At 72.6% G+C, this 27145-nt stretch overlaps 3 protein-coding genes across 7 annotated transcripts; 2 read left to right on the forward strand and 1 right to left on the reverse strand.

The window, feature by feature from the left end:
• Positions 1-1350: 1350 nt before the first annotated feature.
• On the forward strand, positions 1351-6650 carry MXRA8 (matrix remodeling associated 8). The gene is made up of 10 exons (XM_051840496.2): positions 1351-3063; positions 3897-3920; positions 4042-4341; positions 4421-4522; positions 4601-5071; positions 5157-5312; positions 5405-5444; positions 5528-5604; positions 5720-5800; positions 5897-6650. The coding sequence occupies exons 1-10, from the start codon at positions 2895-2897 to the stop codon at positions 5920-5922; spliced, it is 1446 nt and encodes a 481-aa protein (XP_051696456.1). The 5' UTR covers positions 1351-2894; the 3' UTR covers positions 5923-6650.
• A 2451-nt stretch (positions 6651-9101) lies between these two features.
• DVL1 (dishevelled segment polarity protein 1) lies at positions 9102-22332 on the forward strand. 4 transcript variants are annotated; one of them, XM_051840487.2, is made up of 16 exons: positions 9102-9375; positions 13511-13580; positions 13703-13824; positions 13965-14068; positions 14257-14395; positions 14491-14584; positions 14671-14740; positions 14811-14950; positions 18275-18351; positions 18444-18511; positions 18607-18759; positions 18922-19053; positions 19129-19296; positions 19376-19585; positions 20905-20943; positions 21280-21334. In XM_051840487.2, the coding sequence occupies exons 1-15, from the start codon at positions 9206-9208 to the stop codon at positions 20913-20915; spliced, it is 1728 nt and encodes a 575-aa protein (XP_051696447.2). In that variant the 5' UTR covers positions 9102-9205; the 3' UTR covers positions 20916-20943; positions 21280-21334. The 4 variants fall into 4 exon arrangements, with proteins under 4 accessions (XP_051696447.2, XP_051696444.2, XP_051696446.2 ...); XM_051840484.2 differs by lacking the exon at positions 20905-20943 and having other exon boundaries at positions 21280-22332; XM_051840485.2 differs by lacking the exon at positions 20905-20943 and having other exon boundaries at positions 9103-9375; positions 18607-18684; positions 21280-22332.
• On the reverse strand, positions 22314-27037 carry TAS1R3 (taste 1 receptor member 3). Of its 2 annotated transcripts, XM_051840483.2 has the most exons (6): positions 25852-27037; positions 25466-25766; positions 24583-25389; positions 24197-24397; positions 23995-24115; positions 22314-23912 (listed from the first exon to the last, which is right to left on the reverse strand). In XM_051840483.2, exons 1-6 carry the CDS (start codon positions 26040-26042, stop codon positions 22954-22956), a joined length of 2580 nt encoding a protein of 859 aa, XP_051696443.1. In that variant the 5' UTR covers positions 26043-27037; the 3' UTR covers positions 22314-22953. The 2 variants fall into 2 exon arrangements, with proteins under 2 accessions (XP_051696443.1, XP_051696442.1); XM_051840482.2 differs by having other exon boundaries at positions 24583-25766.
• Positions 27038-27145: the final 108 nt, after the last annotated feature.

Consider the following 27145-nt stretch of genomic DNA (forward strand, 5'->3'; position numbering starts at 1 on the left):
GGTCCTGTCCCAGGAGACAGGACACAGCCCGTCCTGGTTCACATGGAGAAGCGGACGGGGCCCCGTGTGGACAAAGCATGGCAAGCATCCGGGCCCTGGAAGATGGACGGATGCCCCACCCCCACCCTGCTCCCAACAGACAGCGTTGCGAGGGTGCACAGTGGGGCCGGGGCCAGTGCAGCTGGGCCCTAGGGCGGGGGGGAGAGGGGGTCAGCACCCAGCCGGACAGAGCCCAGGCCGTCCCCGGGGCTTGGACACCCAGTCCGGAGCTGGGAAGCTGAGAACCTGTGTGTGGGGACCTGTCACTCTGCCCCTGAAACATGAAGCTGTTGACCTTTGAAGCTTGGCCTGTGGCTTCCTGTCCACCACCTGTGTCTCGCCCTGGGTCAGCAGCCGGGAGGGCACTGCAGGCCTGCTGGCCGGCGCTCACAGCTGAAAATCAGGTCCTCCCCAGGGCCGTCCCTCCAACCCTCGCTGTGTGGGCGTTTCTTCCTGGTGGTCGGCTGGGAACAACTCTGCCCCCAGGTCTGTCCATGTGGCCACCCCCTGGGCCCTGTGTGCACAGTGCAGCAGACCCCACAGGGGCTCCACCGAGGTCTGAGGGACAGCTCACACCTGTCTGCTGTGTCCCAGGCAGGGAGGGGTCCTGCCCCCTCCCCTTATCCTGTCCGCCCATGACGGGGGTCTTGGGGACTGTGAGAGAATCCCACCCCACAGTCTCCAGGGGCTGCTTCGCTGTGTGTCCACTTCTGTGCCTCCCGATAGCATCAGACGGGCTGCAGGCTGCACCTCCGGCCCGGGTCGCCCCTCAGAGGCTGTCCCCGGCCCCGCCCTCTGTGCTCTTGTGGGGTGACCTGGCCTCCCCAGGAGGGCAGTATGGGAGCCCATGCTGGGTCCCAGCTTTGGGGTTCTGCCTCCAGCCCTGGCCAAGGCGGACCAGGCGGGCAGCGGGGCGTGGCTCAAGTAACTGGGTCCTTGCCACCCACGTGGCCCGACTTCCTGGCTCCCGGCTTTGGCCCTGATCCAGCCCCAGCTGTTGCAGACATTTGGGGAGTGAACTGGCAGGCGGGAGATCCTTGTGTCTCTGCCACTCAGGGACAGGGATGGGACATCGGGTTTAGCCTGAATCCCGCTCGTGGGCCAGTGCTGCCCCGCAGCAGGCCGACGGCAGGGGCGGGTGCCGTGGTTTCCTTCCTGCTGAGCAGGCTGCCTGGAATGTCCGAGTCCCTGGCACAGGAACCAGCGCTTGGTTCCCAGTCTGCAGGCCCAGTGGGCTGTCTGGCCACGCCTCCCACAGCAAGGGGAGGAGGGCCCAGGGCCCGCGTCCGGCGGGGGACTTGGCCAGAGTGGCTTTCTTCTGCCCTGGTTGTCTTCTTCCCAGCCTGACAGATGCGGGCTGGAAGCAGGGATGGACGTCTTGGCCCAGCGAGCAGCCCCCGGGCACTCCTGGGGGCCCAGCCCAGCCCAGGGAGGGGCAGGTGGCCTGGGGGGCAGCCCAGGCTGGCTGCTGGGTCTCTGCTCATTTGTGGCTACTTCCTGTTGGGGGGGGGGGTCTTTGTTGGCTTCTTGCCTCTGCTGACCTCAGAGGGGACTAGATGGGCAGGGGGAGGGTTGCAGCCTCCACCATCCTCGCCGGGGGTCGGGGCCAGCTTGCCCCTGGACAGGGCTCAGCAGCCAGGGCCTTGCGGACTTCGGCTTGAGTCTTGTAGGGGAGTCTTAGCCCAAGTTCCACAAGCAGAGCCGGAGGCCATGGGACCTGCTAGCTGGGCAGAGTTCCAGCCCCTTCTAGGTGGGTGCTGGGAGTTGACCCTGCAGCCTGCCTGGACACCCCCTCCATCAGACCGTCAGAGACCACGCGTGACAGCCAGGCAGACAGAGGTGGGGTCAGCGCCAGAGCCAGCAGAGGTCAGGCCTCCGGGAGTGCGATGGAGACAGACAGGAGGGAGGCCGCCAGCGCTAATGGAAACCAGTTAGGAAAACAGGAGGCAAGGCTAGGAGGGGCCAGGCCCTGAGCTCGGCCAGGCTGGCCTTGTTTTTCCAGAACCAAAGGCCAGGAGGACGGAGGGGGACAAGTTCTCCGGAGGAGCCCCGCCCTAGGGCCGGGTCCTGCTGGGGTCCCGGGTGGGGCGGGGGCTTCTGCGTCCTCGCAGCCAGACCCCCACGTGGCCTGTGCCGAAGGCCCCTAGTCTGGGCTGGGCTGAGCTCTGAGCTCCTCTGGGGACGTGGGGACCAGGCCAGGTTCTCGAGAGAGACCCCCGCCCACCGGGGACGGGGCCTGCCACAGTAACTGAACCCGATGGGCGGGCTAAACCATGCACAGCGCATTTTTGTGGTTGTGTGGATTTTTTTTTTTTTTTTTTTGAGGTTTGCTTAACTAGAAGGAGTGGGTTTGGGACACCGTGCACTGTTATTCTGCTTTGTTTATATGAGTCTAACTTCCCAGAGCTGCAGCTGCACTTGGGGGGGGGACTCCCCACTTCCTCCCTGTGGGGGTCTCCCAGCAGTGTAGCCTACATGGCTGGCCCAGTAGGGGAGGGGTCTGCTCAGGGCCCCACCCTCTGCTGGCCCCTCTGGGTCAGGCGCAAGGCTGGGCAGCAGCGCCCCTCACACCACCCGTGGCCCCTCGGAGGACGAGCCACAGGCACCCCGAGTCCCTGGTCTGGCAGCCAGGGTGCCCGGGGCGCACAGGACTGCCCCAGGAGGCCAGTCCTGCAGTGGTCCAGGGAGCCCCCACTGCCGAGGTGCTCCCCGGGCATCAGGGTCTGCACCCTCGGGCCACTCCTCAGGACTGGCCAGTGAGGGGGCTGGGCCTCTGCTTGGCTCCTCCTCCCATCCAGGGCAGGGGGGCTGCAGCGCCCTCCCCACCAGGCCGGGCGGGAGTGGGCGGTCCTCCGATGGCTGCCGGCCCAGGGCTCCGTGATGTCACAGCGGTGCTCCGAGGGGGAGGGGGTCGGCTGTTTTTCTGGAGTGGAGGAGTGGAAGAGACAAAGCGGCCCGGGGGCCGGGTGGGCGCCATGGAGCCGCTGTCCCAGGCCCTGCTCTGGAAACTCCTGCTTCTGCAGAGTGAGTGCAGGGCGGGCGGTGGGAGGTGGGCGGGCGGCCGCCTTCGGGCCGGCAGCCAGCGAGCCAAGGCCCAGCTGTGGCTGCCCCCACCCGGCAGGGACTGGCCCCGGGTTGGGGGGCGCGCAGGGGGCAGCACACCTGGGAGGGCGTGAAGCCTCGGTGGACCCCACACCACCCTGTGGCAGGAAGGCGGCCAGCAGGGGCCGGAGGCTGGGCCACGGGCGCCTCTCGCCTGGCTGCCCTCTCCGTGGGCCCTCGGGTCTCTGCTTCTCCAGGTCCTGGGGAGGGCAGGGGCTTGAGGTGCTGAGCACTGGGCTCGCGGGGTCTGCTCCGGCCGCCTTCGGGCCCCGCGCCTGCCCGCTGGCCCTGCTGACCCTGCACATTCCTGAGAGAGGCTCCCGGCGCCCAGCCATGTCCCTGCAGCAGGACCAAGGCTGGGCTGTGGACGGGGCTCCCTCTGCCGCTGGGAAGCTCAAAGCTGCTGCGCCCTCGGGGGGTCTGGGGGTCTGAAGACCCTCGGGGAGTTGTGGCAGGTGCTTGGGCCTCCTCCGGGTGAGCACTGAGGGTGCCCAGAACCAGCCGGGCCGTAGTGCTGAAGTCACTGCTCCCGCAGGGGCCTGGACTCCCACTCACCACTCCCCAAAGGGCAGGCGCCCAGCACAGGCAGGGTGGCGGCGAGGGCAAGACCCGCCCTGGGAGAGTCAGCCCCAGACTTGCCCAGCTTGCCCCACCCCGCCGGTCCAGAACCACAGGAGGGTCCCGGGGCTGGGTCGGGGAGGGGAGCTCCGAGGCTGAAGCTGCCCCCTCGCACCCTCCCCTTCCTCTCCTTCCAGGTTCCACCGCCCTGCTGTCCTCAGGTCAGTGACCCGGCCCAGGCCCGCCATGCACCCCTCCCTAACCCGCCCTCCCCTTCCCATCTCCACCCCATGGGAGGGGGGAGGGTCCCACGCTGCGCGGCTGACTCCCCTTCCCCTCCAGGGCCCGCAGCGCCCGGGCAAGCGGACAGCTCGGTGGTGTCCGAGTCGGCGGTGAGCTGGGCCGCGGGTGCCCGCGCGGTGCTGCGTTGCCAGAGCCAGCGCATGGTGTGGACCCAGGACCGGCTGCCCGACCGCCAGCGCGTGGTCCACTGGGACCTCAGCGGCGGCGCGGGGCCCGCGCGCCGGCTCGTGGACATGTACTCGGCGGGCGAGCAGCGCGTGTACGAGCCCCGCGACCGCGGCCGCCTGCTGCTGTCGCCCTCCGCCTTCCACGACGGCAACTTCTCGCTGCTCCTCCGCGGTAGGCGGCCCGGGGTCCCGCGGTCCCGCGGTCCCGGTGCGACGGGGCGGCGGCGCTCACCTCGGTCTCCCCCACGCAGACGTGGAGGACTCGGACGCGGGGCTGTACACCTGCAACCTGCACCACCATTACTGCCACCTGTACGAGAGCCACGCCGTGCGCCTCGAGGTGGTCGACCCGCGTGAGTGCCCCGCACGCCCGCGCGCGCCCCGCGCCCCCGCGTCCCCGCGCCGGGCAGCTGACCTCCTCGTCCCCGCAGCCCACACCCCGCGAGCCTACTGGGATGGCGAGAAGGAGGTGCTGGCGGTGGCGCGCGGCGCGGCCGCGCTGCTGACCTGCGAGAACCGTGCGCACGTGTGGACCGAGCGGCACGTGGAGGAGGCGCAGCAGGTGGCGCACTGGGACCGGCAGCCGCCCGGGGTGCCGCACGACCGCGCCGACCGCCTGCTGGACCTGTACGCGTCCGGCGAGCGCCGGGCCTACGGGCCGCCGTCCCTGCGCGACCGCGTGGCCGTGGCGGCCGACGCCTTCGCGCGCGGCGACTTCTCGCTGCGCATCGACCCGCTGGAGCCGGCCGACGAGGGCACGTACTCCTGCCACCTCCACCATCACTACTGTGGCCTGCACGAGCGCCGCGTCTTCCACCTGCGCGTGCACGAGCCCCCCGCCGAGCCGCCCCCGCGGGGGTCGCCGGGCAACGGCTCGGGCCACAGCGCCTCCCCCGGCCCAGGTGTGCGCCTGCCCCGCCGCGGGTCCCGCGCCGGGAGCGCGCGCCTGCCCCGGGACCCCGGCCCTAACGCCCTGCTCCCCGGCAGACCCCACGCTGGCGCGCGGCCGCAGCGTCATCAACGTCATCGTCCCCGAGAGCCGCGCGCAGTTCTTCCAGCAGCTGGGCTACGTGCTGGCCACGCTGCTGCTGTTCATCCTGCTGCTGGTCACTGTGGTCCTGGCCGCGCAGCGCCGCCGGGCAGGTGAGGAGGGGCCCGGGCCGCGGGCGGAGCTTTCTCAGGGCTGGGGAGGTGCAGAGGGGCGCCGCCGCCCCGACACGCGTCTCCCTCCCCAGGCTACGAGGGCTCGGACAAGCTGCCAGCAACGTCAAAGCGGTGAGCGCCTGCCCAAGCCGCGCTGGGGAGCGGCCAGACCCGCCTCCATGCCCCGCGCTGACCTTCCCCACCCCACCCCTCAGGAAGCAGGTGACCATGTCGGAGTTAGCCGTCGCCGCAGGAGGCCGGACGCTGCACGGGAGCGAAGACATCCAGCTAGGTGGCGGGGTGGGGACGTCCAGCTGGGGGTGGGGGGCGACACTAAGGCACAGGCCTGGGCCGCGGGAGGGGACGCAGCTCCCAGGGGACCTCACCCTCCTGTCCCCACCCCCCAGATTACAAAAACAACATACTAAAGGAGAGGGCTGAGCTGGCCCGCGGCCCCCAGCCTGCCAAGAACGTGGACCTGGACAAAGGTGAGTGACCACCCCCCCCCATGCCCAGGACCCCTACGGCGTGGCCCCTGGGCACTCGGAGCTCCCTGGGACGCCCGCCCTGTGCTTGGCTCCCAGAGTTCAGGAAGGAGAGCTGCAAGTAGGGACCCTACTCCTGGCTGGGCCAGCAGCTCTACCGACGGCCGTCCACCCTGGAGGACGCACTCCCGACCTGCCTGTGGCTCACTCCGCACGCGCCCAGCGGCTGGTCCCGCTGTCCTGGAACCTGCCTGGACTGGCACAGCGCCAGGCCACCTGCAGGCTCCTCTCCTGGGAGCCACCCTGACCCCCTGCAGTGACCCTGGGCTCCCGGCTGTTCTAGTCACTGGTGGCCCTGGCCCTTTGTCCCCCCCTTGGCACAGCCGAGATCTCGCTGACGTCCGAACCCTCAGGTCCCCCAGCCTCTGCCCCCGCTGGGGTCTGGAAGGACCTGTTGGAGGGGCCTCAGGCTGACCTGGGGCAGGGACCCCCGCGGCTGCCGAGCCCCCAGGGGCTGCACAGTGCCCAGTCCCAGCCCCAGGCCAGCTGCAGCCTGTCCTGCACGGGGCTTGAGGTCCCAGCACACTCAGGCTCCGGGCTCAGCCCCTCTGGGATGTCCACCTCGGGGCCGCCCTGTGGCCGCTTCTCCGCTTTCAACCCCACCTCCGGCCTCCGTGTCCACGAGCTGCCTTGACTTCTGTCCACCGCCGCCGCCCAGGCTGCGTTTGGCTTCTCCTCTGGCTGAGCGGTGCAGGGGTGGCCCCGGCTCTGGAGCGAGCTGTGCCGCCCCGTCCACACCCCGTCTGCTCCTGGAGGAGCTGTCCCTCACAATAAAAGCCACTTCTGACGGTGACACGGCCCCAGCTGTGCTTCTGTGGCCGCTGCCTGGGCCTCGGGGCCCCCGTGTTTTCCTCAGGGCGAGCTCTGGGCCTCCTGGGGAGTGAGTGTCCTGGGGAGGGGACACCGGGGCCAGGGCGTGGGTGGGCACAAGGCCTGCGGGGGCTCCTGGGAGAAGCAGCCTGAGCTGGAACAGCAGGGAGGCAGCAGAAGCAGCTCTGCGGGGCGGCCAGTCCCTGGAGGTGCCGGCACCGTGTCACTCAGTCCCAGGAGGCGCCGGACCTGCCGGCACAGTGTCACAGTCCCTGGGGGTGCCGGACCTGCCGGCACAGTGTCACAGTCCCTGGGGGTGCCGGACCTGCCAGCACAGTGTCACACAGTCCCTGGAGGTGCTGGACCCTGCCGGCACAGTGTCACAGTCCCTGGGGGTGCCGGACCCTGCCGGCCCAGTCCCAGGAGGCGCCGGACCTGCCGGCACAGTGTCACACAGTCCCAGGAGGCGCCGGACCCTGCCGGCCCAGTCCCAGGAGGCGCCGGACCTGCCGGCCCAGTCCCAGGAGGCGCCGGACCCTGCCAGCCCAGTGTCACAGTCCCAGGAGGCGCCGGCACCGTGTCACAGTCCCAGGAGGTGCCGGACCCTGTCACTCAGTCCCAGGAGGCGCCGGACCCTGCCGGCACAGTGTCACAGTCCCAGGAGGCGCCGGACCCTGCCGGCACAGTGTCACAGTCCCTGGGGGTGCCGGACCCTGCCGGCACAGTGTCACAGTCCCTGGGGGTGCCGGACCCTGCCGGCACAGTGTCACAGTCCCAGGAGGCGCCGGACCCTGCCGGCACGGTGTCACAGTCCCTGGAGGTGCCGGCACCGTGTTGCATGGTCCCTGGAGGTGCCGGACCCTGTCACTCAGTCCCAGGAGGTGCCAGACCCTGCCAGCACAGTGTCACACAGTCCCTGGAGGTGCCGGCACCGTGTCGCCTGGTCCCAGGAGGTGCCGGACCCTGTCGCTCAGTCATTGGCTGGGAGCTGGCTGTGATCTTGGCAGGTGCTAGGTGGCAAGGGGCGGGGGGCAGGGACTAAGTGACCCCCTCCCTGGGAGCCCTGCCAGGAAGGTGGGGAAAGGAGGCATAGTGGTCACCCACAAGCACCGCCCCCCATGGCTGCCCTTTCACTGGTCCAGGCTTCTCCAGTAAGGGCTGAAGCTCTGGCCACCACACCGTCGTCCTGACCAGGTCAGCCCCAGCCTCGGCGGTCCGCTGGCTTGGGCAGAGCGCAGGGGTGAGGTGGGGGTGTTGCCCGCCCCTCCCTGACTAGCAGCCATGTGTGTCCAGCTGGCGGGAGTTGGGGCAGGGACTGCTGCTTCCCGGGGCAGCTCAGCCCAGCCCCTCTACGGCCCTGCTGCGCGGCTTCCTCAGCTAACCTCTGGGTCCTGCACAGAGGGCCTGGGCAGAGAGCTGGCCCTGGCAGAGCTGAGGGTGCAGGGGTCACCCCCGGCTCAAAGGGACATGGGGGCGGCCTCCAGCCTGAGCTCAGGAACTGCTGTCCACTCTCGGAGCCCTTCAGCCACGCGGGCTTTCCCTGCGGGGGCCCAGCGCCAGCGTCTGCGGCCATCCAGGGCGTCACGAACCCCGTTTCTCAGGCTCCCCCGCCGCCCCCCCCGTACGGCGTGGGGCGCCCCCGGCGGGGCTCCGTCTGCAGCGAGAAGGTGAACCTTTCTCGTCCGCACCGGTGCCCGCCTTCCCCAGCCCGGGGTCCCTCAGAGGCCCTATGGGCCCCAGACGAGTGCGGAGCTGGCGCAGGGGCGCAGGGGGCCAGGGGCCCGGCTCCGGGCCGAAGCAGGAGCGCCCTGGACTTGGGGCGCAGCTCGCGCGCGAGCCCGACGCGCGGGATCGAGGGGCTCCCGGGGGCACGTAGCGGCCGGGGCCAGGGTCTCCATGCGGAAGGCCGGGGGACGAGACGCGCAGCTGGGGGTGGTGCCCCCTAGAGCCCCTCCCCGGGGCGGGGAGCTCGGGTCCCAGGGGGCTCGGGAGCCGCGGCGGGCGCCTTCGAGTGGACGTCACCAGCGGCCAGCCGCCACCGGCCAGGCCGAGGGAGCTTCTCCCGCGCCGCCGCCCCCACCGCACGGCGCCCCCGCCGCGCGCGCGCACGTTGCGCCCCGCCCCCGCCCCGCGCGTGCGCAGCCCCGCCCCGCCCCCGCCGCGGGCCGCCGGTGACGTCAGGCCCGCCCGGCTCTCGGGCGCCCCCCGGCGGCCGCGCGCTCAGGCCCGGGGCCCGCGGGGGCGGCGGGGCTGGAACGCGCCCTGCGAGCCTGCCTCGCTCACGCGCGCTCCCGGGCCGGGGCGGATGGGCGGACGCGGGACGCGGGGCAGCAGCCGGAGCGCGCGCGGGAGCTGGGGGCGGCGCGCCGGGGCCGCGGGCCGGGCCTGGGCGGCCGGGCGGGGGCGCCCGGGGGCGGCGGCGGCGGCGGCGCGGCGGCCGGGCGGGGCGCAGGCCGGCGGGCGGGGAGCGCGCCCCGCGTCCGAGCCCCGGGCCGGGCCCTGAGCGCCGCGCGGGCCCCGCGCCGCCGCCGCCGCGCCATGGCGGAGACCAAGATCATCTACCACATGGACGAGGAGGAGACGCCGTACCTGGTCAAGCTGCCCGTGGCGCCCGAGCGCGTCACGCTGGCCGACTTCAAGAACGTGCTGAGCAACCGGCCCGTGCACGCCTACAAATTCTTCTTCAAGTCCATGGACCAGGACTTCGGGTCAGTGGGCCGGCACCTGCCTGCGCCCAGCGGGGCCGGGGGCCGGGGCCGCCCGGGGCGGGGCCGGGGCCCGCGTCCGCGTCCGCGCGCGCGCGCGCACGCCTGGGTGGCCCTGGGCGCGCGGGCCGGGGCCGGGCACCACCTGTGGGACCGCGGCCGCGCGAGCGTGCCCGACCCTGGGCCACCGCCGGCCCGAAGCCCCATCCCTGGCTGCCCCCGCCAGGTTCAGGGTCCGCCGCATCCCTTCAGCAGGGGGTGGGGTCTCCGGGGCTGACGTCAGGGAAGTGTCAAGGGAGAGGACCCCGGACGGGGCAGGGTGCTCCGCGCACGGCGGGCTCCCAAGTGGCCCGGTGGGATAGGGACACCACTCTGTGGGCGGGGGGGCGGCTGCCTCTTGGTGCTCGGAGGGGCAGAGGTCGGGGGTCCCTGGCGGCAGTGGCCCCTCGCGCTGCGCACGCCGGCTCTGAGGTTCCTGGCTGCTGGCCTCGCTCCCTACTTGACTCGCGAGGGGCTTGCGTTCCTGGGAGCAGCCTGGGCCGGGCCGGGGTCGGTGCGTCCCTGCCTGGGGGGGTGGGGCTTCTGGGCCGGGGAGCTGGAGGCCGGCTGTCCCCTGGAGGCCTGACCTGGCACAGCCTCGAGTAACTCGAGTCCCCAGCTCAGCACTGCTTGGGGTGGGGGTGGGGGTTGAGGCTCGGGCCCTGTGGGGCCAGCAGGTGTGGCTGGCCGTCCTCAGCAAGCCGTGTCCTTGTGTGTGGCCGTGTCTTGGGACTTGACATTGAGGCCTTTCCTGGCTGCTGGGCTGCGTGGTCCCCGGGCCACCCCAGGGCATCTGGCCCACTGGACTCTGGTGCCCCCGGGAAGTGCGGGGGACCAGGGAGGGCTTGTCGGGCAGCTCTGCCCAGCGGCCTTTCCTGTGGGGTGGGCTTGTAGCCCGGGTGCACGGCCACACGTGGGGGAGCTAAGGGTGCCTCTGTCTAACTCGGCTGTTGCAGCAGAAGCCTGTGTCAGCCCGGTCCCCAGCACGCGAGCTCTCGCCGGCCCGGGGTGGACTGTGTGGCGGGGCGTGCCCAGGGCACAGGCAGCCTGGCCCCGGGAGCTCCTGCAGGGGCCGTGCAGGGGACGCCCAGCTGGGCACGCGGGCTGTCAACAGAGGAACAGGCTGTCTTGGCTGCTGGGGAATGGCTGGGGGTGACTCTGGGTGGCATGGCCAGCACACAGGTCATCCTTGGGCCACTGCTGTGGGCCTGGGAGAAGCCCCCTCCCTTTCCTTGAGGGCTGCCTACAAACTCCGTCTTGGAGAACATTTTTGCCATTGCAGCAAACTCCCGGTGGGAGGTGCTCGCCAGTCACTCACACTTCAGTGTGGATGAGAGCTGAGCTGGACGCTCACACTGGACACCCAGTGACTGTGGCTGGACTGGGGCAGGTCCGTGGGCGGCTGGGGGGCTGGAGCAGCACCCTGGTGAGCCTGGGTCTGTTGTCCCAACCTCCCCACCCCCACCCCTCCATGAGCCAGGCCCGGGTTCCTTGAGCCGCTGCCCGAGCGCGGAGGGCCACCCGGCCACATGCCCTGGGCTGGGCGTCACCTCCCGAGTGCCTCTTTGGCCAAGTGGGCAAAAGTCGCTTGCCCGTCAGTCGCGGCTGCTCTGACCCAGGGTTCCCGATGTTGGCAGAGGTCCCGGGCCTGTGAGGTGCTGGGCACCGGTGCTGTGTTTGGGGGTGGGACCTGGGCCCTACCGTTTCTGAGCCAAGAGTGGCCCAGGCCCAGGGAGTGGGGGAGGGGTTGGGGCAAGGACCAAGGCCAGGTCTCTGGGGCTACCTGCCTGTGGGCTTGGCTGTCCCCTTGGCTCCTGGCGCCCTGGTGACGCTGGTACTTGGCCTGCCTGTCTGCCCACGCCTCTGGGGGCCGGGGCCTCCCTGGTGTTAGGGTCCAGGCCGGTCCCCCACCAGAGGACCTGCCAGCAGATGTGGGATGGGCTCATCAGAGCGCAGCTGGCTCCAGGCTCCGCGGGGAGCAGGTGCCAACCCAGCCCCCACCAAGGCCCGGCAGGAGCTGCGCCCCGCAGCGCTGGGGGGGCTCTGGGAAGCTCTGCGTCCGTCCAGTGCCAGCCTCCTGCTCTGCGGCCGGCAGCGCGGGGCAGCCTGGGCCGGTCCTTGGCGAGCTGGGCCTCCTCCGCCTGTGGCCTAGGGCGGCTCCTCCCTGGGGCGGGCCTGCGGGGGTGGCGGGCGGGGCCAGTAGCCGCAAGTTCGAGGTTAACCAGGATCTCCTTAGGAATTCTGAGGTTGGGGAATGGAGGCTGGCTCCTGAGGTCACGCTGCCTGGGGGCCGGCGGGGACCTTGCCCCTGTCCTGCGGAGACCCAGGCCTCCCTCACCTGGCCCCACGCCCACTGGACAGAACGTGTGCCTTCTTCATGCTTGGCTGGGGTGGGCGGGGGCAGCGGACTCTGACCTGCTGGGTGGGACCTGGGGACCACAGGCGGGGAGTGGAGAGCGGTCCCTGGGGGGAAGTGTCCACGGGGGCGGGGGGCCAGAGGCCCAGGCAGCCCTGGGGCATCATGAGGCCCTGGCCAGTGTTCAGGAAGGGCTCGAGGCTGCTGTGGACGGTGGGAGACGGGCAGGCCAGGGGGTTGACCGTGTCTCCCCAAGGCTGAGTCAGAGAGGGTGTGGCCTGAGTGTGGTGGGAGAGAGGCTGCCGGCAGGCACCTGGGGCCCCGTGCTGGGGCCTCCGCCGTGGTCACTCGGAGATGGAAGCTGGTGATCCCTCCCGCCGTCGGCCACCTGGGTCCTGCCGTGGCCTGTGGCCGGGGTCCCCCAGGTCACAACCTCCTGTGAGAAGCCCGCTCACAGTGGGGGATCCTGGGCACTGGCTGTGAGAGTGTCCACCTCACTGTTGTGGCCTGGGCCGGGAAGGCACGGGGCGGTGTTGGCAGGACCACGGAGGGCTGGGTGGGAGCCCCCCCGGCTGGCCTGTGCTTCTGTCCCCTCCCACCAGGGGCTTGGGTCCCTGGGTGCCGAGGGGGCAGCTCTGCTGGGGAGCTGCTGCTGCCCGAGTGGGGTGTGCTGGGGCCTGTAGGCCTGGAGCAGCCGGCAGGGCAGGCCCTGCTGCTGGCGTCCGGCCCAGTGGCCACGAGGCTGCTTCCTACCAGGTGCACGTCCAGGCCCAGCCCGGTCTCCCAGCTCCTGTCTCTCTGCTGGGCCCAAGGCTGGGTGTGGCAAATCCTGTGGTACTAGATGGGGCTGCGTGCCAGGGGCTGGGCTGGGGCAGTGGGCTCTGGGGGCGGTGGAGCTGGGTGTCCAGCCCCTCCCCCGCTGCAGGCCCCACCCTGCCTGCCTGGCTGTCTAGGCACCGGGAGGCCCAGGGTTGGGTATCTGGTGAGAGTCCCTGCCCAGCTGCCCTCATCCCTTTGAACTCTGACCTTCTCTGTCCTCCCAAGCAGGGTCAGTTCACTGGTCAGGAACACAGCTGATGCCCTCTGTGCCCAGGCCCATCAGGCTCTGTGCAAGGCTCCTCGGGGTTGGGGGAGGGCACGAGCTGGGGCTGGCCTGGTGAGTAGGGGTCAGCTTGTGTCCCTGGCTGGGGCCAGGTCTGAGTGCTACCCCAGCCTGCCTGTGTCTCCATGGGGTCTCTGCTGAGGCCACTGGGCACACAGCAGGGGGGCTGGCAGGGGCTGGCCCGGGGGCCTGGGGTGCCGCCCCTGGTGGGTGGGGTGGTAGGGGTGAGGCAGGTGTGGGTCACGTGGCCACCCTGCTGCCGCAGGGGGCTAGTCTCCAGGTGGTGAGCAGGTGGAGCCTGTATGGTCCGCGGTGGATTTTGGGTGAGGGACAGAGAAGAGCCAGGGGGTCTTGGACACCTGGGTGGGCACTGGGATCAGGCCCAGAAGAGGCCGCTGCACAGGCACCTGTCGGGGGTGTGGCCTCTGGACCCAGGAGGGGACTTGGGCACCTCTGAGATTAGGGCTGGGGCAGGGGGACGCCAGGGGTCCGGCACCCCATCTGTCCATCTGCTTGGGGCTGGGGGCTGACCCTGGAGGTGAGCCAGAGTCCTGGACCATCCACAGCTGCTGTCCTTGGTATGGAGGGTGGGTGGGAGTTGTGGCCAGGTGCAGCGGCCTCACGGCTGCACCTGTCCCCAGGGTGGTCAAGGAGGAGATTTCGGACGACAACGCCAGGCTGCCCTGCTTCAACGGCCGTGTGGTTTCTTGGGTGAGTGGGGAGTTCCCCCAGGAGGCCCCAGGAGGCCTGTGTGCTGGGCTCCGGCTCGTAGCGGGGCTGAGGGTGGCCTGCAGGCAAGAGTGACGTCCCCAGCCCTCACTCTCCCTCCACAGCTGGTCCTGGCCGAGGGTGCCCACTCGGATGCTGGGTCCCAGGGCGCTGACAGCCACACGGACCTGCCCCCGCCTCTGGAACGGACAGGCGGCATTGGGGACTCCCGGCCCCCCTCCTTCCAGTAAGGCCTGGCGGGCTGAGCCCTGCTGCCCTCTTGGTGCTGGCCAGCGGGGCGTGGGGAACAGAATGGCCCCCAGTGGGCAGCGGTCAGGGCAGGCGAGGGGTGGGAGGTACCCCATCCCACCCCTCTCATTGGCACAGCCCAAATGTGGCCAGCAGCCGTGATGGGATGGACAGTGAGACCGGCACAGAATCCATGGTCAGCCACCGGCGGGAGCGAGCCCGACGCCGGAACCGTGAGGAAGGTACCGTGGCCGCACTCGCCCAGTCTGACCCGAGGCCTCCCCGGGGTCCCCTTGGTGAACCCTCTGATACCCCAACCAGCGACACTCCCTGAGTGGAGGGCTCAGGCCCAGGACTCCCCCTGAGCACCCCACGACCTGGGAGGCACCCTGTGGCCCTCGGCCTCACTGCCTCCTCCCCCTGCCCCCAGTCTCCCGGACTAACGGGCACCCCCGAGGAGACCGGCGCCGCGAGCTGGGGCTGCCCGCGGACAGCGCGTCCACCGTGCTGAGCAGCGAGCTGGAGTCCAGCAGCTTCGTGGACTCGGACGAGGACGGCAGCACGAGCCGGTGCGGCGAGGGTGTGCAGGCGCCCAGCCCGTGCCCGCGCGACCCGGAGCCGGGTCGGGACCTCTGCTGACCACTGACCGCTGGCCTCCCCCTAGGCTGAGCAGCTCCACGGAGCAGAGCACCTCGTCCCGGCTCATCCGGAAGCACAAGCGGCGGCGGCGGAAGCAGCGCCTGCGGCAGACGGACCGGGTGGGTGGGGGCGCGGGCGGCGGGGGGCGGGCGGGGGTCCGCGGGCGGGGGTCCGCGGGCGGCCCCCTCACCTGGGCGCTCCACAGGCCTCCTCCTTCAGCAGCATCACGGACTCCACCATGTCGCTCAACATCGTCACCGTCACGCTCAACATGGGTGAGGCCTCGCGGGCGGGCGGGCTGGGGGGGCGGGCGGGGCGGGGCCTCGCTCACCGCCCCTCTCGCAGAGCGCCACCACTTCCTGGGCATCAGCATCGTGGGCCAGAGCAACGACCGCGGGGACGGCGGCATCTACATCGGCTCCATCATGAAGGGGGGCGCCGTGGCTGCCGACGGCCGCATCGAGCCGGGAGACATGCTGCTGCAGGTGCGGCGGGGGCGGGGCGGGGCGGGCGGGGGCGGGGCTCCTCTGCTGCTGCAGGTGCGGCGGGGGCGGGGCGGGGCGGGGCGGGGGCGGGGGCTCCTCTGCTGCTGCAGGTGCGGCGGGGGCGGGCGGGGCGGGGGCGGGGCTCCTCTGCTGCTGCAGGTGCGGCGGGGGCGGGCGGGGCGGGGGCGGGGCTCCTCTGCTGCTGCAGGTGCGGCGGGGGCGGGGCGGGGCGGGGGCGGGGCTCCTCTGCTGCTGCAGGTGCGGCGGGGGCGGGGCGGGCCGGGGGCGGGGCGGGGCTCTGCTGCTGCAGGTGCGGCGGGGGCGGGGCGGGCCGGGGGCGGGGCTCCTCTGCTGCTGCAGGTGCGGCGGGGGCGGGCGGGGCGGGGGCGGGGCTCCTCTGCTGCTGCAGGTGCGGCGGGGGCGGGGCGGGGCGGGGCGGGGGCGGGGCTCCTCTGCTGCTGCAGGTGCGGCGGGGGCGGGGCGGGGCGGGGGCGGGGCTCTGCTGCTGCAGGTGCGGCGTGGGCGGGGCGGGGCGGGGGCGGGGCTCTGCTGCTGCAGGTGCGGCGGGGGCGGGCGGGGCGGGGGCGCGGCTCTGCTGCTGCAGGTGCGGCGGGGGCGGGCGGGGCGGGGCGGGGGCGGGGCTCCTCTGCTGCTGCAGGTGCGGCGGGGGCGGGGCGGGCCGGGGGCGGGGCGGGGCTCTGCTGCTGCAGGTGCGGCGGGGGCGGGGCGGGCCGGGGGCGGGGCTCCTCTGCTGCTGCAGGTGCGGCGGGGGCGGGCGGGGCGGGGGCGGGGCTCCTCTGCTGCTGCAGGTGCGGCGGGGGCGGGGCGGGGCGGGGCGGGGGCGGGGCTCCTCTGCTGCTGCAGGTGCGGCGGGGGCGGGGCGGGGCGGGGGCGGGGCTCTGCTGCTGCAGGTGCGGCGTGGGCGGGGCGGGGCGGGGGCGGGGCTCTGCTGCTGCAGGTGCGGCGGGGGCGGGCGGGGCGGGGGCGCGGCTCTGCTGCTGCAGGTGCGGCGGGGGCGGGCGGGGCGGGGCGGGGGCGGGGCTCCTCTGCTGCTGCAGGTGCGGCGGGGGCGGGGCGGGGCGGGGCGGGGGCGGGGCTCCTCTGCTGCTGCAGGTGCGGCGGGGGCGGGGTGGGGCGGGGCGGGGGCGGGGCTCCTCTGCTGCTGCAGGTGCGGCGGGGGCGGGCGGGGCGGGGGCGGGGCTCCTCTGCTGCTGCAGGTGCGGCGGGGGCGGGCGGGGCGGGGGCGGGGCGGGGGCGGGGCTCTGCTGCTGCAGGTGCGGCGGGGGCGGGCGGGGCGGGGGCGGGGCTCCTCTGCTGCTGCAGGTGCGGCGGGGGCGGGCGGGGCGGGGGCGGGGCTCCTCTGCTGCTGCAGGTGCGGCGGGGGCGGGCGGGGCGGGGGCGGGGCTCCTCTGCTGCTGCAGGTGCGGCGGGGGCGGGCGGGGCGGGGGCGGGGCTCCTCTGCTGCTGCAGGTGCGGCGGGGGCGGGGCGGGGCGGGCCGGGGGCGGGGCTCCTCTGCTGCTGCAGGTGCGGCGGGGGCGGGCGGGGCGGGGGCGGGGCTCCTCTGCTGCTGCAGGTGCGGCGGGGGCGGGGCGGGGCGGGGGCGGGGCTCCTCTGCTGCTGCAGGTGCGGCGGGGGCGGGCGGGGCGGGGGCGGGGCTCCTCTGCTGCTGCAGGTGCGGCGGGGGCGGGGCGGGGCGGGGGCGGGGCTCCTCTGCTGCAGGTGTGGCGCGGGCGGGGTGGGGCGGGGCGGGGGCGGGGCTCCTCTGCTGCTGCAGGTGCGGCGGGGGCGGGCGGGGCGGGGGCGGGGCTCCTCTGCTGCTGCAGGTGCGGCGGGGGCGGGGCGGGGCGGGGGCGGGGCTCCTCTGCTGCTGCAGGTGCGGCGGGGGCGGGGCGGGCCGGGGGCGGGGCGGGGCTCTGCTGCTGCAGGTGCGGCGGGGGCGGGCGGGGCGGGGGCGGGGCTCCTCTGCTGCTGCAGGTGCGGCGGGGGCGGGGCGGGGCGGGGGCGGGGCTCCTCTGCTGCTGCAGGTGCGGCGGGGGCGGGGCGGGCCGGGGGCGGGGCGGGGCTCTGCTGCTGCAGGTGCGGCGGGGGCGGGGCGGGCCGGGGGCGGGGCTCCTCTGCTGCTGCAGGTGCGGCGGGGGCGGGCGGGGCGGGGGCGGGGCTCCTCTGCTGCTGCAGGTGCGGCGGGGGCGGGGCGGGGCGGGGCGGGGGCGGGGCTCCTCTGCTGCTGCAGGTGCGGCGGGGGCGGGGCGGGGCGGGGGCGGGGCTCTGCTGCTGCAGGTGCGGCGTGGGCGGGGCGGGGCGGGGGCGGGGCTCTGCTGCTGCAGGTGCGGCGGGGGCGGGCGGGGCGGGGGCGCGGCTCTGCTGCTGCAGGTGCGGCGGGGGCGGGCGGGGCGGGGCGGGGGCGGGGCTCCTCTGCTGCTGCAGGTGCGGCGGGGGCGGGGCGGGGCGGGGCGGGGGCGGGGCTCCTCTGCTGCTGCAGGTGCGGCGGGGGCGGGGTGGGGCGGGGCGGGGGCGGGGCTCCTCTGCTGCTGCAGGTGCGGCGGGGGCGGGCGGGGCGGGGGCGGGGCTCCTCTGCTGCTGCAGGTGCGGCGGGGGCGGGCGGGGCGGGGGCGGGGCTCCTCTGCTGCTGCAGGTGCGGCGGGGGCGGGGCGGGGCGGGGGCGGGGCTCTGCTGCTGCAGGTGCGGCGGGGGCGGGCGGGGCGGGGGCGGGGCTCCTCTGCTGCTGCAGGTGCGGCGGGGGCGGGCGGGGCGGGGGCGGGGCTCCTCTGCTGCTGCAGGTGCGGCGGGGGCGGGCGGGGCGGGGGCGGGGCTCCTCTGCTGCTGCAGGTGCGGCGGGGGCGGGGCGGGGCGGGGCGGGGGCGGGGCTCCTCTGCTGCTGCAGGTGCGGCGGGGGCGGGCGGGGCGGGGCGGGGGCGGGGCTCCTCTGCTGCTGCAGGTGCGGCGGGGTCGGGGGCGGGCGGGGCGGGGGCGGGGCTCCTCTGCTGCAGGTGTGGCGCGGGCGGGGTGGGGCGGGGCGGGGGCGGGGCTCCTCTGCTGCTGCAGGTGCGGCGGGGGCGGGGCGGGGCGAGGGCGGGGCTCCTCTGCTGCTGCAGGTGCGGCGGGGCGGGCGGGGCGGGGCGGGGGCGGGGCTCCTCTGCTGCTGCAGGTGGGGGGGCCGGGGCGGGGCCTCCCCTTGCTGGAGCTGGTGAGGCCTGGGGGGCCGGGGCCGGGGTGGAGCCTCCCCCTGCTGGGGCTGGGACGGCCTGGGGGCGAGGCCTGAGGCTGAGGGGCAGACCCTCTGCCTGGCGGGGCCCTCCCCCACCGGCCCCACGCCCCGCCTGCAGGTGAATGATGTGAACTTCGAGAACATGAGTAACGACGACGCGGTCCGGGTGCTGCGAGAAATCGTGTCCCAGACGGGGTGAGCGTGGGGGGCTCGGGGGGCGCTGGGCCGCGCAGGCAGGGCGGGGCCGCGCCCCGGGCCTCCCCCTTGTGACCCGTCGGCCCCCACAGGCCCATCAGCCTCACGGTGGCCAAGTGCTGGGACCCGACCCCCCGGAGCTACTTCACCATCCCCAGGGGTGAGTGACCCCGCAGGGCGGGGGTGGGGCTCCCGGCACCCCTGTTCCGCCCGCTCACTCCTCATCCCTGTCTGTCTCCTGGCCGGGGCTGCCAGCTGACCCCGTGCGGCCCATCGACCCGGCTGCCTGGCTGTCCCACACGGCGGCGCTGACCGGAGCCCTGCCCCGCTACGGTACGAGCCCCTGCTCCAGCGCCGTCACGCGCACCAGCTGCTCCTCACTAACCAGCTCGGTGCCTGGCGCTCCACGTAAGTGGCAGCTCGCGAGCCCTCGCCGCACGCCGGCCAGGGCCAGGGTGTGCCCAGCCCCTCTGCTTTCTTGCCGCTAACACCACTCACGCCCGGCTTGCGGCTTGCGGTGCGGGGGTCCAGGGCCCAGCGGCCGCGGGCTGAGGGGGGCCTGCCTTGCAGAGCTGCAGGAGGCGCCCCTGACGGTGAAGAGCGACATGGGCGCCATCGTCCGCGTCATGCAGCTGCCGGACTCAGGCCTGGAGATCCGGGACCGCATGTGGCTCAAGATCACCATAGCCAACGCCGTCATCGGTGAGGGCCGGCGCGGCGGGCGGGCGGGCGGGGCGGGGGCCGGGGCGCTGCCGGGCTGACTCTCGTGCGGGCCAGGGGCTGACGTGGTGGACTGGCTGTACGCGCACGTGGACGGCTTCAGGGAGCGCCGCGAGGCCCGCAAGTACGCCAGCAGCATGCTGCGGCGCGGCTTCCTGCGGCACACGGTGAACAAGGTCACCTTCTCGGAGCAGTGCTACTACGTCTTCGGGGACCTGTGCAGCAGTGAGTGGGGGGCTGCGGGAGGGGCCGGGCCCCTGCGCGCCACCCTCGCTCACTCTCCCCTCCCCTCCCCGCCCGCCAGACCTCGCCGCCCTGAACCTCAACAGCAGCCCCGGCGGCGGTGCCTCGGACCAGGACACGCTGGCCCCGCTGCCCCACCCGGCTGCCCCCTGGCCCCTGGGGCAGGGCTACCCCTACCAGTACCCGGGCCCCCCGCCCTGCTTCCCACCCGCCTACCAGGACCCCGGCTTCAGCTACGGCAGCGGCAGCGCCGGCAGTCAGCAGAGTGAAGGTAAGAGCCCCGCCAGGACCCCGCCCCGCACCCCTGCCCTCACCCTGGCTCTGCTTTCCCCGCTGCGCCCCCGCCTTTGCCCTCACCCCCGGCTCTGCTCTCCCTGCCTCCCCAGGTGCTCCTGCTGTGGCCTGGGCCCTGGGTGGCCTCCTTCTGGAGGGGCCAGTGCCTGGGGGACCAGGGGCCCCGTGAGAGGCCACAGACCCTTGGCCTGGTGTCTCAGGTGTGGCAAAGGGGCCGTGGGCCAAGAGTGAGGGTAGGGGTGTGTGAGGCACCCAGCAGGCGCCCAGGGGTCACTGCAGGGTCTGGGACTCAGGTGAGCTCAGACCCCAGGCCCCTGGGGGAGGCCGGCCATGAACCCTGCCCCACGGGGTGTGTCCTGGAAGGGCCCAGCAAGGCCAGTGCAGGCCAGCAGGCTCGGGGGACAGAGGTACAGGCAGCCTCTTGGGGACCCACGGAGGGGTGAGGGACGGGTGGTGGGATGCAGGGGTGTCTGACCAGCCGTCCACCCCGGGCAGACCCTTGCCCCTGCCTGAGCCCCACCCAGCTCCGGGTGTGACCCCTGCTGCCCCTCCCCATGTGTAACCCGTGCCGCCCCCTCCCCACCCGAGGTCCAGTCCAACTGGTGATGGGTGTGGGTTCCTGCCCAGGCCTGTGTGTAACCTGTGCTGCCTCCTCTTCTGTGTGTGACCTGTACCCCCTCCCCCGTATGACCCATGTCCCTGTCCCGTGTCACCTGTGTCCCTACCCCATGTGTAACCTCCGCTGTCATCCATGACCCCTCCTGTCACCTGTGTCCCCGCCTGTCACCCATGTCCACACCCCATGTGTCACCTGTGTCCCCTCTTCCATGTGTCACCCATGTCCCTGTCCTGTGTGTCACCTGTGTCCTACCCCATGTGTAACCTCCCCAATATGACCCATGTCCCCACCCCATGTGTCACCCATGTCCCCACCTGTCACCTATGACCCTGCATGTGTAACCTCCCATCACCCATGTCCCCACCCCGTGTGTAATCCATGTCCCCTCCCATGTCACCCATGTCGCCTCCCCACTGTCACCCATGTCCCGGCCCATGTGTGACCCGTGTCCCCTCCCATGTGTGAGCCGTGTCCCTGCCTCATGTGTGACCCGTGTCCCTGCCCCTGTGTCACCCACGTCCCCTCCCGTGTGACCCATGTTCCTGCCCAATATGTGACCTGTGTCCCCTCCCTTGCATGACCTGTGTCCCCTCCCGTGTGTAACCCATGTCCTGCCCTGTCACCCATGTCCCGCCCCATGTGTGACCCGTGCTATCCCTTGCTTTGTGCTGAGCAAGCCTTAGGCTGAAGGACTGTGGAGTGGACCCTCAGGACCGGTAAGCCAGGGTCCTGCCCGGCGTCCCTGTCGGCGTGTCCCACGCCAGCCCCGAACTCAGGTTGCCACCGCTCCCAAGGAGCTCAGACGAGGGCCAGAGCCCTGGGCCACGTGAACACTGGGTCGGGGGAGCCAGGATGGCCGGGGGTGCCTCAGATCCTCAGCTGCGAGACTTGGGGTGAGGTGGGGGCACCAAGCAGACGCCCAGGGTCCCCACCTGCCTCTCCTGGGTGCTGGCTGCATGGCTGCCCCCTCCGGCCCCACCCTGGGACGGGACCGCCTGGAAGTGGCCTGGCCTGGCGCTGACAGTCTCCTTTCTCTCCCCCATGGCCTCCAGGGAGCAAGAGCAGTGGGGGGTCCACCCAGAGCAGCCGTCGGGCCCCAGGCCGGGAGAAGGAGCGTCGGGCGGCCGGAGCCGGTGGCAGCGGGAGCGAGTCGGACCACACGGCACCGAGTGGGGTGGGCAGCAGCAGCTGGCGAGAGCGCCCGGGCAGCCAGGCCTCTGCGGCCGCCCCGGGGCTACCCCCACCGCACCCCCTGACAAAGGCCTGTGCGGTGGCCGGGGGGCCGCCCGGGGGGCCCCCTGTGCGGGAGCTGGCTGCCGTGCCCCCGGAGCTGACGGGCAGCCGCCAGTCCTTCCAAAAGGCCATGGGGAACCCCTGCGAGTTCTTTGTGGACATCATGTGACAGGGGCAGTGCCTGTGGCCTTGCCTTAGCGTGGCCGGCTGGGGCGGGTGGGCCGTGGGAGCGGGCAGGTGGTGAGGTGCCATGGCAGCCAGACCAGCACCATCAGATCTGGTGGCCTGTCCACCCCGGGGTCTCCAGGTGTGCAGCGGCTGTGTCCATGCAGACCTCTGTCGGGGGAGGCCTGGTGGTCCCTGCTCAGGGACCCTGCCCCCGCCACTGTGTGGATGTGACCTCCCTCCAGCCTGGGCCCCGCGTCCCCTCCCTGACCACGTGCACGGGCCTCTGCGGCCGGCCGAAACCCAATTCCCAGGCCCCTCTGGGGCCGCCCACGGGAGGGGCCTAATTTATTTATTTATTGCCCGGCCTGCTGCCCCCATCTGCACAGTGGAGCAGTGTTCATACTCTCCCCAGGGCCGAGTCTGAAAGTGGAATGGGGGGGCAGAGAGGGGCCGGGCACTCCCACACCTCGCCTCGGCGGTGGGAGGGCGGGGCATGGGACCCCAGGGTCGGGGGCACAGCTGGAGACAGGAGGCCACCCTGGCTGTCCCCGGTGTCCGCCCGCACACAGGCCACCTGGCGTCTGCAGCCCCCGCGCCTCTGCACTGTAGATGCCGGATCCGTCCAGCGGCTGGACGGTTCACATAGCTGCTTCTGTGTAAATGCTATTTTAAACACTAAAAAGCATTTAATTTTATGAGACTGACATGTGGCCTTGTCGCTTCTCTGCTGCCCGGGCTGCCGTGGGGAGCTGAGGCAGGGGGGCCTGACGGAGGCCCTGCTCTGCCTCCCCACCCCCGCCCCGAGGCTCTGTCCCTGGTGCTGCCAGCGGTGGGGTCCTGGCAGGCATTTCTGTCCGTGGTGCTGGCTGTGGGCTCTGGGGTTGGGGGGAGGGGGGTGTCCCGGCCGCCGCTGGCCGTGGTGCTGACCCCAGCTCTGCCGGGGCTCTGTCCTCGGTGCTGGTAGCAGGCACGACTCCATTCTACCTGCCTAGGCTGGGTCAGGAGGACAGGCTGGCTGCTGCCCTGGGCACCTGCCCACGCCTCCCCAGACAACTCCCCTTCCTGTTGTGCCTGGACACGGGGCTGGGCATGGCCAGGCGAGTGCTGCCCGCTCTCGCCTTCCAGAGGTCTGGCCCTGCCCTGAGTTCTGCAGAGGCCCCGACAGAGCAGTGGGACTCGGCCAGGCCGGGGACAGACACAGCCTGGCTCTGTGGCCACGTGAGCTGCAGGCCTCAGGTCACGGTCAGCAGACAAGCTGGGGTCGGGGCACAGTCGGGGCCACTGGGGTCAGGGGGCTGCTGCTGGGTGTGGGTTCCTGGGGGTGGTCACCCGTGGGATCCCTGGACCTCCTCCCCACCCCCGCCGCCACCTCTCACGTCTCTGGGGTCGGCGCCCAGGAAGAACTCGGCGGTGTTGAGCTGTGGCTGCTGCAGGAGCAGGTAGCACTTGGGCAGGTAGAAGGCAGCCAGGATGCCCAGAGCACAGAGGAGGATGGCGGCCATCTGCACGGTGGGCTGGTGGGCCAGGTGCACATTGGCCAGGATGGGCACGAAGGAGACCCAGGTGATGAAGTAGGCCAGCATGGCGAAGGTGAGGCCGCGGGCCCGGTTGTAGCGGCCGGGCCGGCTCTGCACGAGGAAGGTGCCCAGGAAGCAGAGGAAAGCCAGGGCGGCGTTGGTGGCGTGCACCAGGCCGAAGCTGGGCCAGGACCGCACGCGGCAGTGCACCAGCACCTCGGTGGGCAGCACCTGCCAGTCCTTGGTCACCTCTGGCGGGAAGACCACCAGGTACCAGGAGCACACGGCCGCCTCCAGCAGCAGGGCCAGCAGCACGGCCAGCCAGGCCCGGGGTCCCCGCAGGCAGCCGTGCAGCCGGGCCGCCCAGCTCGGCGGCAGCTCCGACTCCACGAGGACCTCCACTGCCTGCAGGAGCAGCGTGCTGAGGCAGCCCGTGAGCGGCAGGAGGGCCAGCGGCTGCTGGGCCAGGCAGCTGGCGGGGCGGGGCTGGCCGGGGAACAGGAGGACGCTCAGGCAGGCCAGGCCCAGGCAGGCCAGGCCGAAGCAGGCCAGCAGCCCGCCCGAGGCCCGCACCAGCGGGCTGCGCCGGCCGCGGATGAAGAGCCCCAGGGTGGCCAGCGTGAGGCCCAGCGTGAGGCCCAGCAGCAGCAGCAGCAGCAGCACGGCCGGCTCCCCCCACGCCAGGAACCGCAGCCTGCGGGGGAAGCAGCGGGTGCTCCGCTCCGGAGACCACTGGTCCTGGGCGCACAGGGTGCAGATGGTGTCGTCTGTGAGGCGAGGGGAGATGGTGCTGGGGGCGGGGCGGGGCGGGCGGACCCCTCCGGGGCTGCCCACGGGGAGGAGGCTGACCTGGGTTCTGCCGGTAGCTGCCTGCCCTGCAGTCCACGCAGTCGTAGCAGCACGAGTGGAAGCCCTTCACCCGGCGCACCTGGCCCTCCCTGCACTGCCGGGAACACTGCGACACGGGCGCCTGCGCACGGGGCCGGCTCAGACTCCGCCCGCCCCGGACGCGGGGGCCTCGGAGGGGCGGGCAGGCGCGAGGCCCCCTCACCTTGTCCCCCGTGTGCCAGCACATGTGTGGGCGCTGCAGCCGGAGACGCCCGTCGAAGGAGCCCACGGTGCGGAACTCGGGCCTCGGGCCGCGCCACACCCACAGCTTCAGGTCGTACTCCATGTCCACGCTGCCCGAGCCGTCGAAGCGCAAGGCCAGGCCCGCGGCGCGGAAGCTCAGGTTGTTCATGCTCCTCAGGAGCTGCGGGCGGGGCCGCGAGCTGTGAGCGGGGGCGGGGCGGCTGCGCAGGCGCGGCCCTGCCCGGCGCCCCCCACGCCGCCGCGGCCCTGCCCGGCGCCCCCCACGCCGCCGCGGCCCTGCCCGGCGCCCCCCACCCCGCCGCGGCCCTGCCCGGCGCCCCCCACCCCGCCGCGGCCCGGCCTCACCTGCCAGGGTCGCACGCGCTCCTGCTCGGGGCAGCCGGCGGCGTCGCAGCCCAGGGTGTTGTGCAGGGCCTGGGCCACGCTGTACACGGCGGCGTAGGTGGCGAAGATCTGGTGGTGCAGCTGGCCTGCCGACAGGTTCTGCTGCAGCCAGGCCGACAGGTTGTGCGGCGCGACGTCGTTGCACTGCGGGCAGCGCCGGTTGGCCCCGAGCTCCTCCGGGCCCGGCTGCTCCGCGTCCAGTGTGGCGCAGAAGGCCGGGTCGGCGGCCAGGGCCAGGCGGCTCTCCACGTACCGCGGGAAGGCGGGCAGCGGGGGGCCCCGCTGCAGGAAGCCAAGCACGGTGCCCATCTGGGCCATGCCGGGCAGCGTCATGACCAGCTCCGAGGTCAGCCAGGCCTCGCTGGCCACCCACACCTTGGGCAGGAGGTTGTAGCGGATGCTGTGGTGGAAGAGGGCCTGCGCGGCGCGGGCCGAGGCGAACAGCACCACCACGTTCACGTTGCTCCGGTTGACCTGGTGCAGCAGGTCCATCATCTGGGTCTGCCGCAGGCTGTCCGCCTGGGACAGCGGCGCCAGGCCCTCGTGCGCGATGCAGATGTTCCTGGCGTTGGCCAGGCCCGAGAAGATGCTCAGCCCCTGCCGCCCGTACTCGTCGTCGCTGCCCACGGCCGCCACCCAGTTCCAGCCGAACGCCAGCAGCAGCTCCACGGTGGCCTGCAGCTGCACGCGGTCGTTGGGCACCGTGCGGAAGAAGGAGGGGAACGCCTCCCGGTTGCTCAGCTGCTCCATGCTGGCGCCAAAGCTGACCTGCGGGCACAGCGGCGCCTCCCGTGGGCACTGCGGAGCGGGTGCGGGGGGGCGCGGAGGGGGAGGGGAGGCCCACCTGCGGCACGAGGAAAAAGCTGAAGAACTTGCCGGTGATGAGGGCGAGCTCGGACGAGTGGGGCCCGATGACGGCCAACACGCGGGGCTGGTACTGCGTGTAGTCGCAGTAGGCGGCGATGTCCCGGCTGCCCTCCTTGGCCAGGAACATGAGGCTGGGCTTCATGGTGGCCATGGGGTCCGAGCAGGTGTCAAACAGGTCGTAGCCCAGGCGCAGCCCGGGCAGCAGGGCCGACCCGTTGTTGATCTCCTCCACGGCCATCTTCAGGGCCATGGCCAGGAACAGGCCAAGGGCCGAGAACCTGCGGCCACGGTGGGCTGTGGTGGCTGCCACCCAGCCCCGGGGAGCCCCGGCCCCCACCCCGGGGGGCTGTGCCCGCCTCCTACCTGGGGCACACGATGCCGCGGGGCTGGGCTCGGTCACGGAGGCTGTCCTCTTCGGCCAGGCCCAGAGGGAAGAGCCCGCCCAGGATGTACTTCCCTGGCATCTTCAGTTGCTGGGACAGGCACAGGTGGGCCCCTGTCCCGAGGCCCAGGAGGGCCGCGAGGCCGAGCCCCAGCACGGTCAGGCCTGGCATGGCGGTGGCAGCTCCCAGCCGGTTTGCAGGTGGTGTGCCTGACGGGGCCTCAGGTGTAGCCAGTCCAGGGGAGGGGCAGAGGATTTGTTTAGCAAAACCCTTCTCATCCTCACCCGCCAGCCCCCAGGGGCCCCACGCTCTGTGGGAGGGATTCTCAGTCACGTCCGCAGGCCCTGGCCGACCGCGACCTGAAGGGCAGGCGCAGAGTGGCCGCTGACCTTGGCCTGGCTACCTGCCTGTGCCCAAGCCCCTCGGCTCCTGCTGTTCCTGGAGCAACACAGGGCCCCAGGGTGCTGCGGGGGCGGCCTCTCCACCCTGGAGCTGGGGTGGGGGCGGGGGCTGCCTGGGAGCAGTGCAGACCCCTGGAGGGGCCTTGAACCTGGAAGCTGCGGCTACGTCACTGCCGCCGGCCCAGGCACAACCGACTTGGTGTGCACCTGGCTCCCTTGGGTTCAGAGCTGGGCTGGAGGGGTCCATGCAAACACAGAGGAAAGGCCTAACCAAATGGGCAGCGGCAGCTGGGCCTGCAGCAGGTGTGTGCGCGGCGGGGGGGCCCTCAGCCTGTGCTTGGCTCTCAGGCTGCTGACCCCAGGCACTGTGGGGAGCTCGGGGGCTCCCCACACATGCCATCTACACACCGATGTGCATCTACACAAACGCAGAGCCGTGGGCGCAGTCTGTATCTGGCTCATCCACGTGGCCAGGCCCCCGTCAGGGCACCACACGGGGTCCTGCGTCCAGGTTCCCCCCGGCCCAGTGCTGCTGGCCTCAGACGTGCTGCTCTGAGCAGGACTCTGGGTGCTGCCCCTGGGTGATCCTTGCACTTGTTTCTCACTTGTAAAACAGCAGGAAGTGGGGGAAGCTGAAGCCCCCCACAGGCCACGTGTGGCAACCTCACCCCCAACCCCAACCCTAACCCTAACCTCACGTCCCTTTCAAGGCTGGCAGTGGGGCCTGTACCCCTCCCTGCCTCTGCCCCCCCCACCCTCCTCCCCCAGCCCTGTGCCTCTCCTTCTTCTGCCCTCCTCCCCCAGCCGTGTCCCTCCCCATGGGTAGTCAGGCACACCAAGCACCTGGCCTACTCAGGGCCCCCATGCTGGATC

This window comes from Oryctolagus cuniculus, chromosome 7, assembly GCF_964237555.1.
Source record: "Oryctolagus cuniculus chromosome 7, mOryCun1.1, whole genome shotgun sequence".
Classification (NCBI taxonomy): Eukaryota; Metazoa; Chordata; class Mammalia; order Lagomorpha; family Leporidae; genus Oryctolagus; species Oryctolagus cuniculus.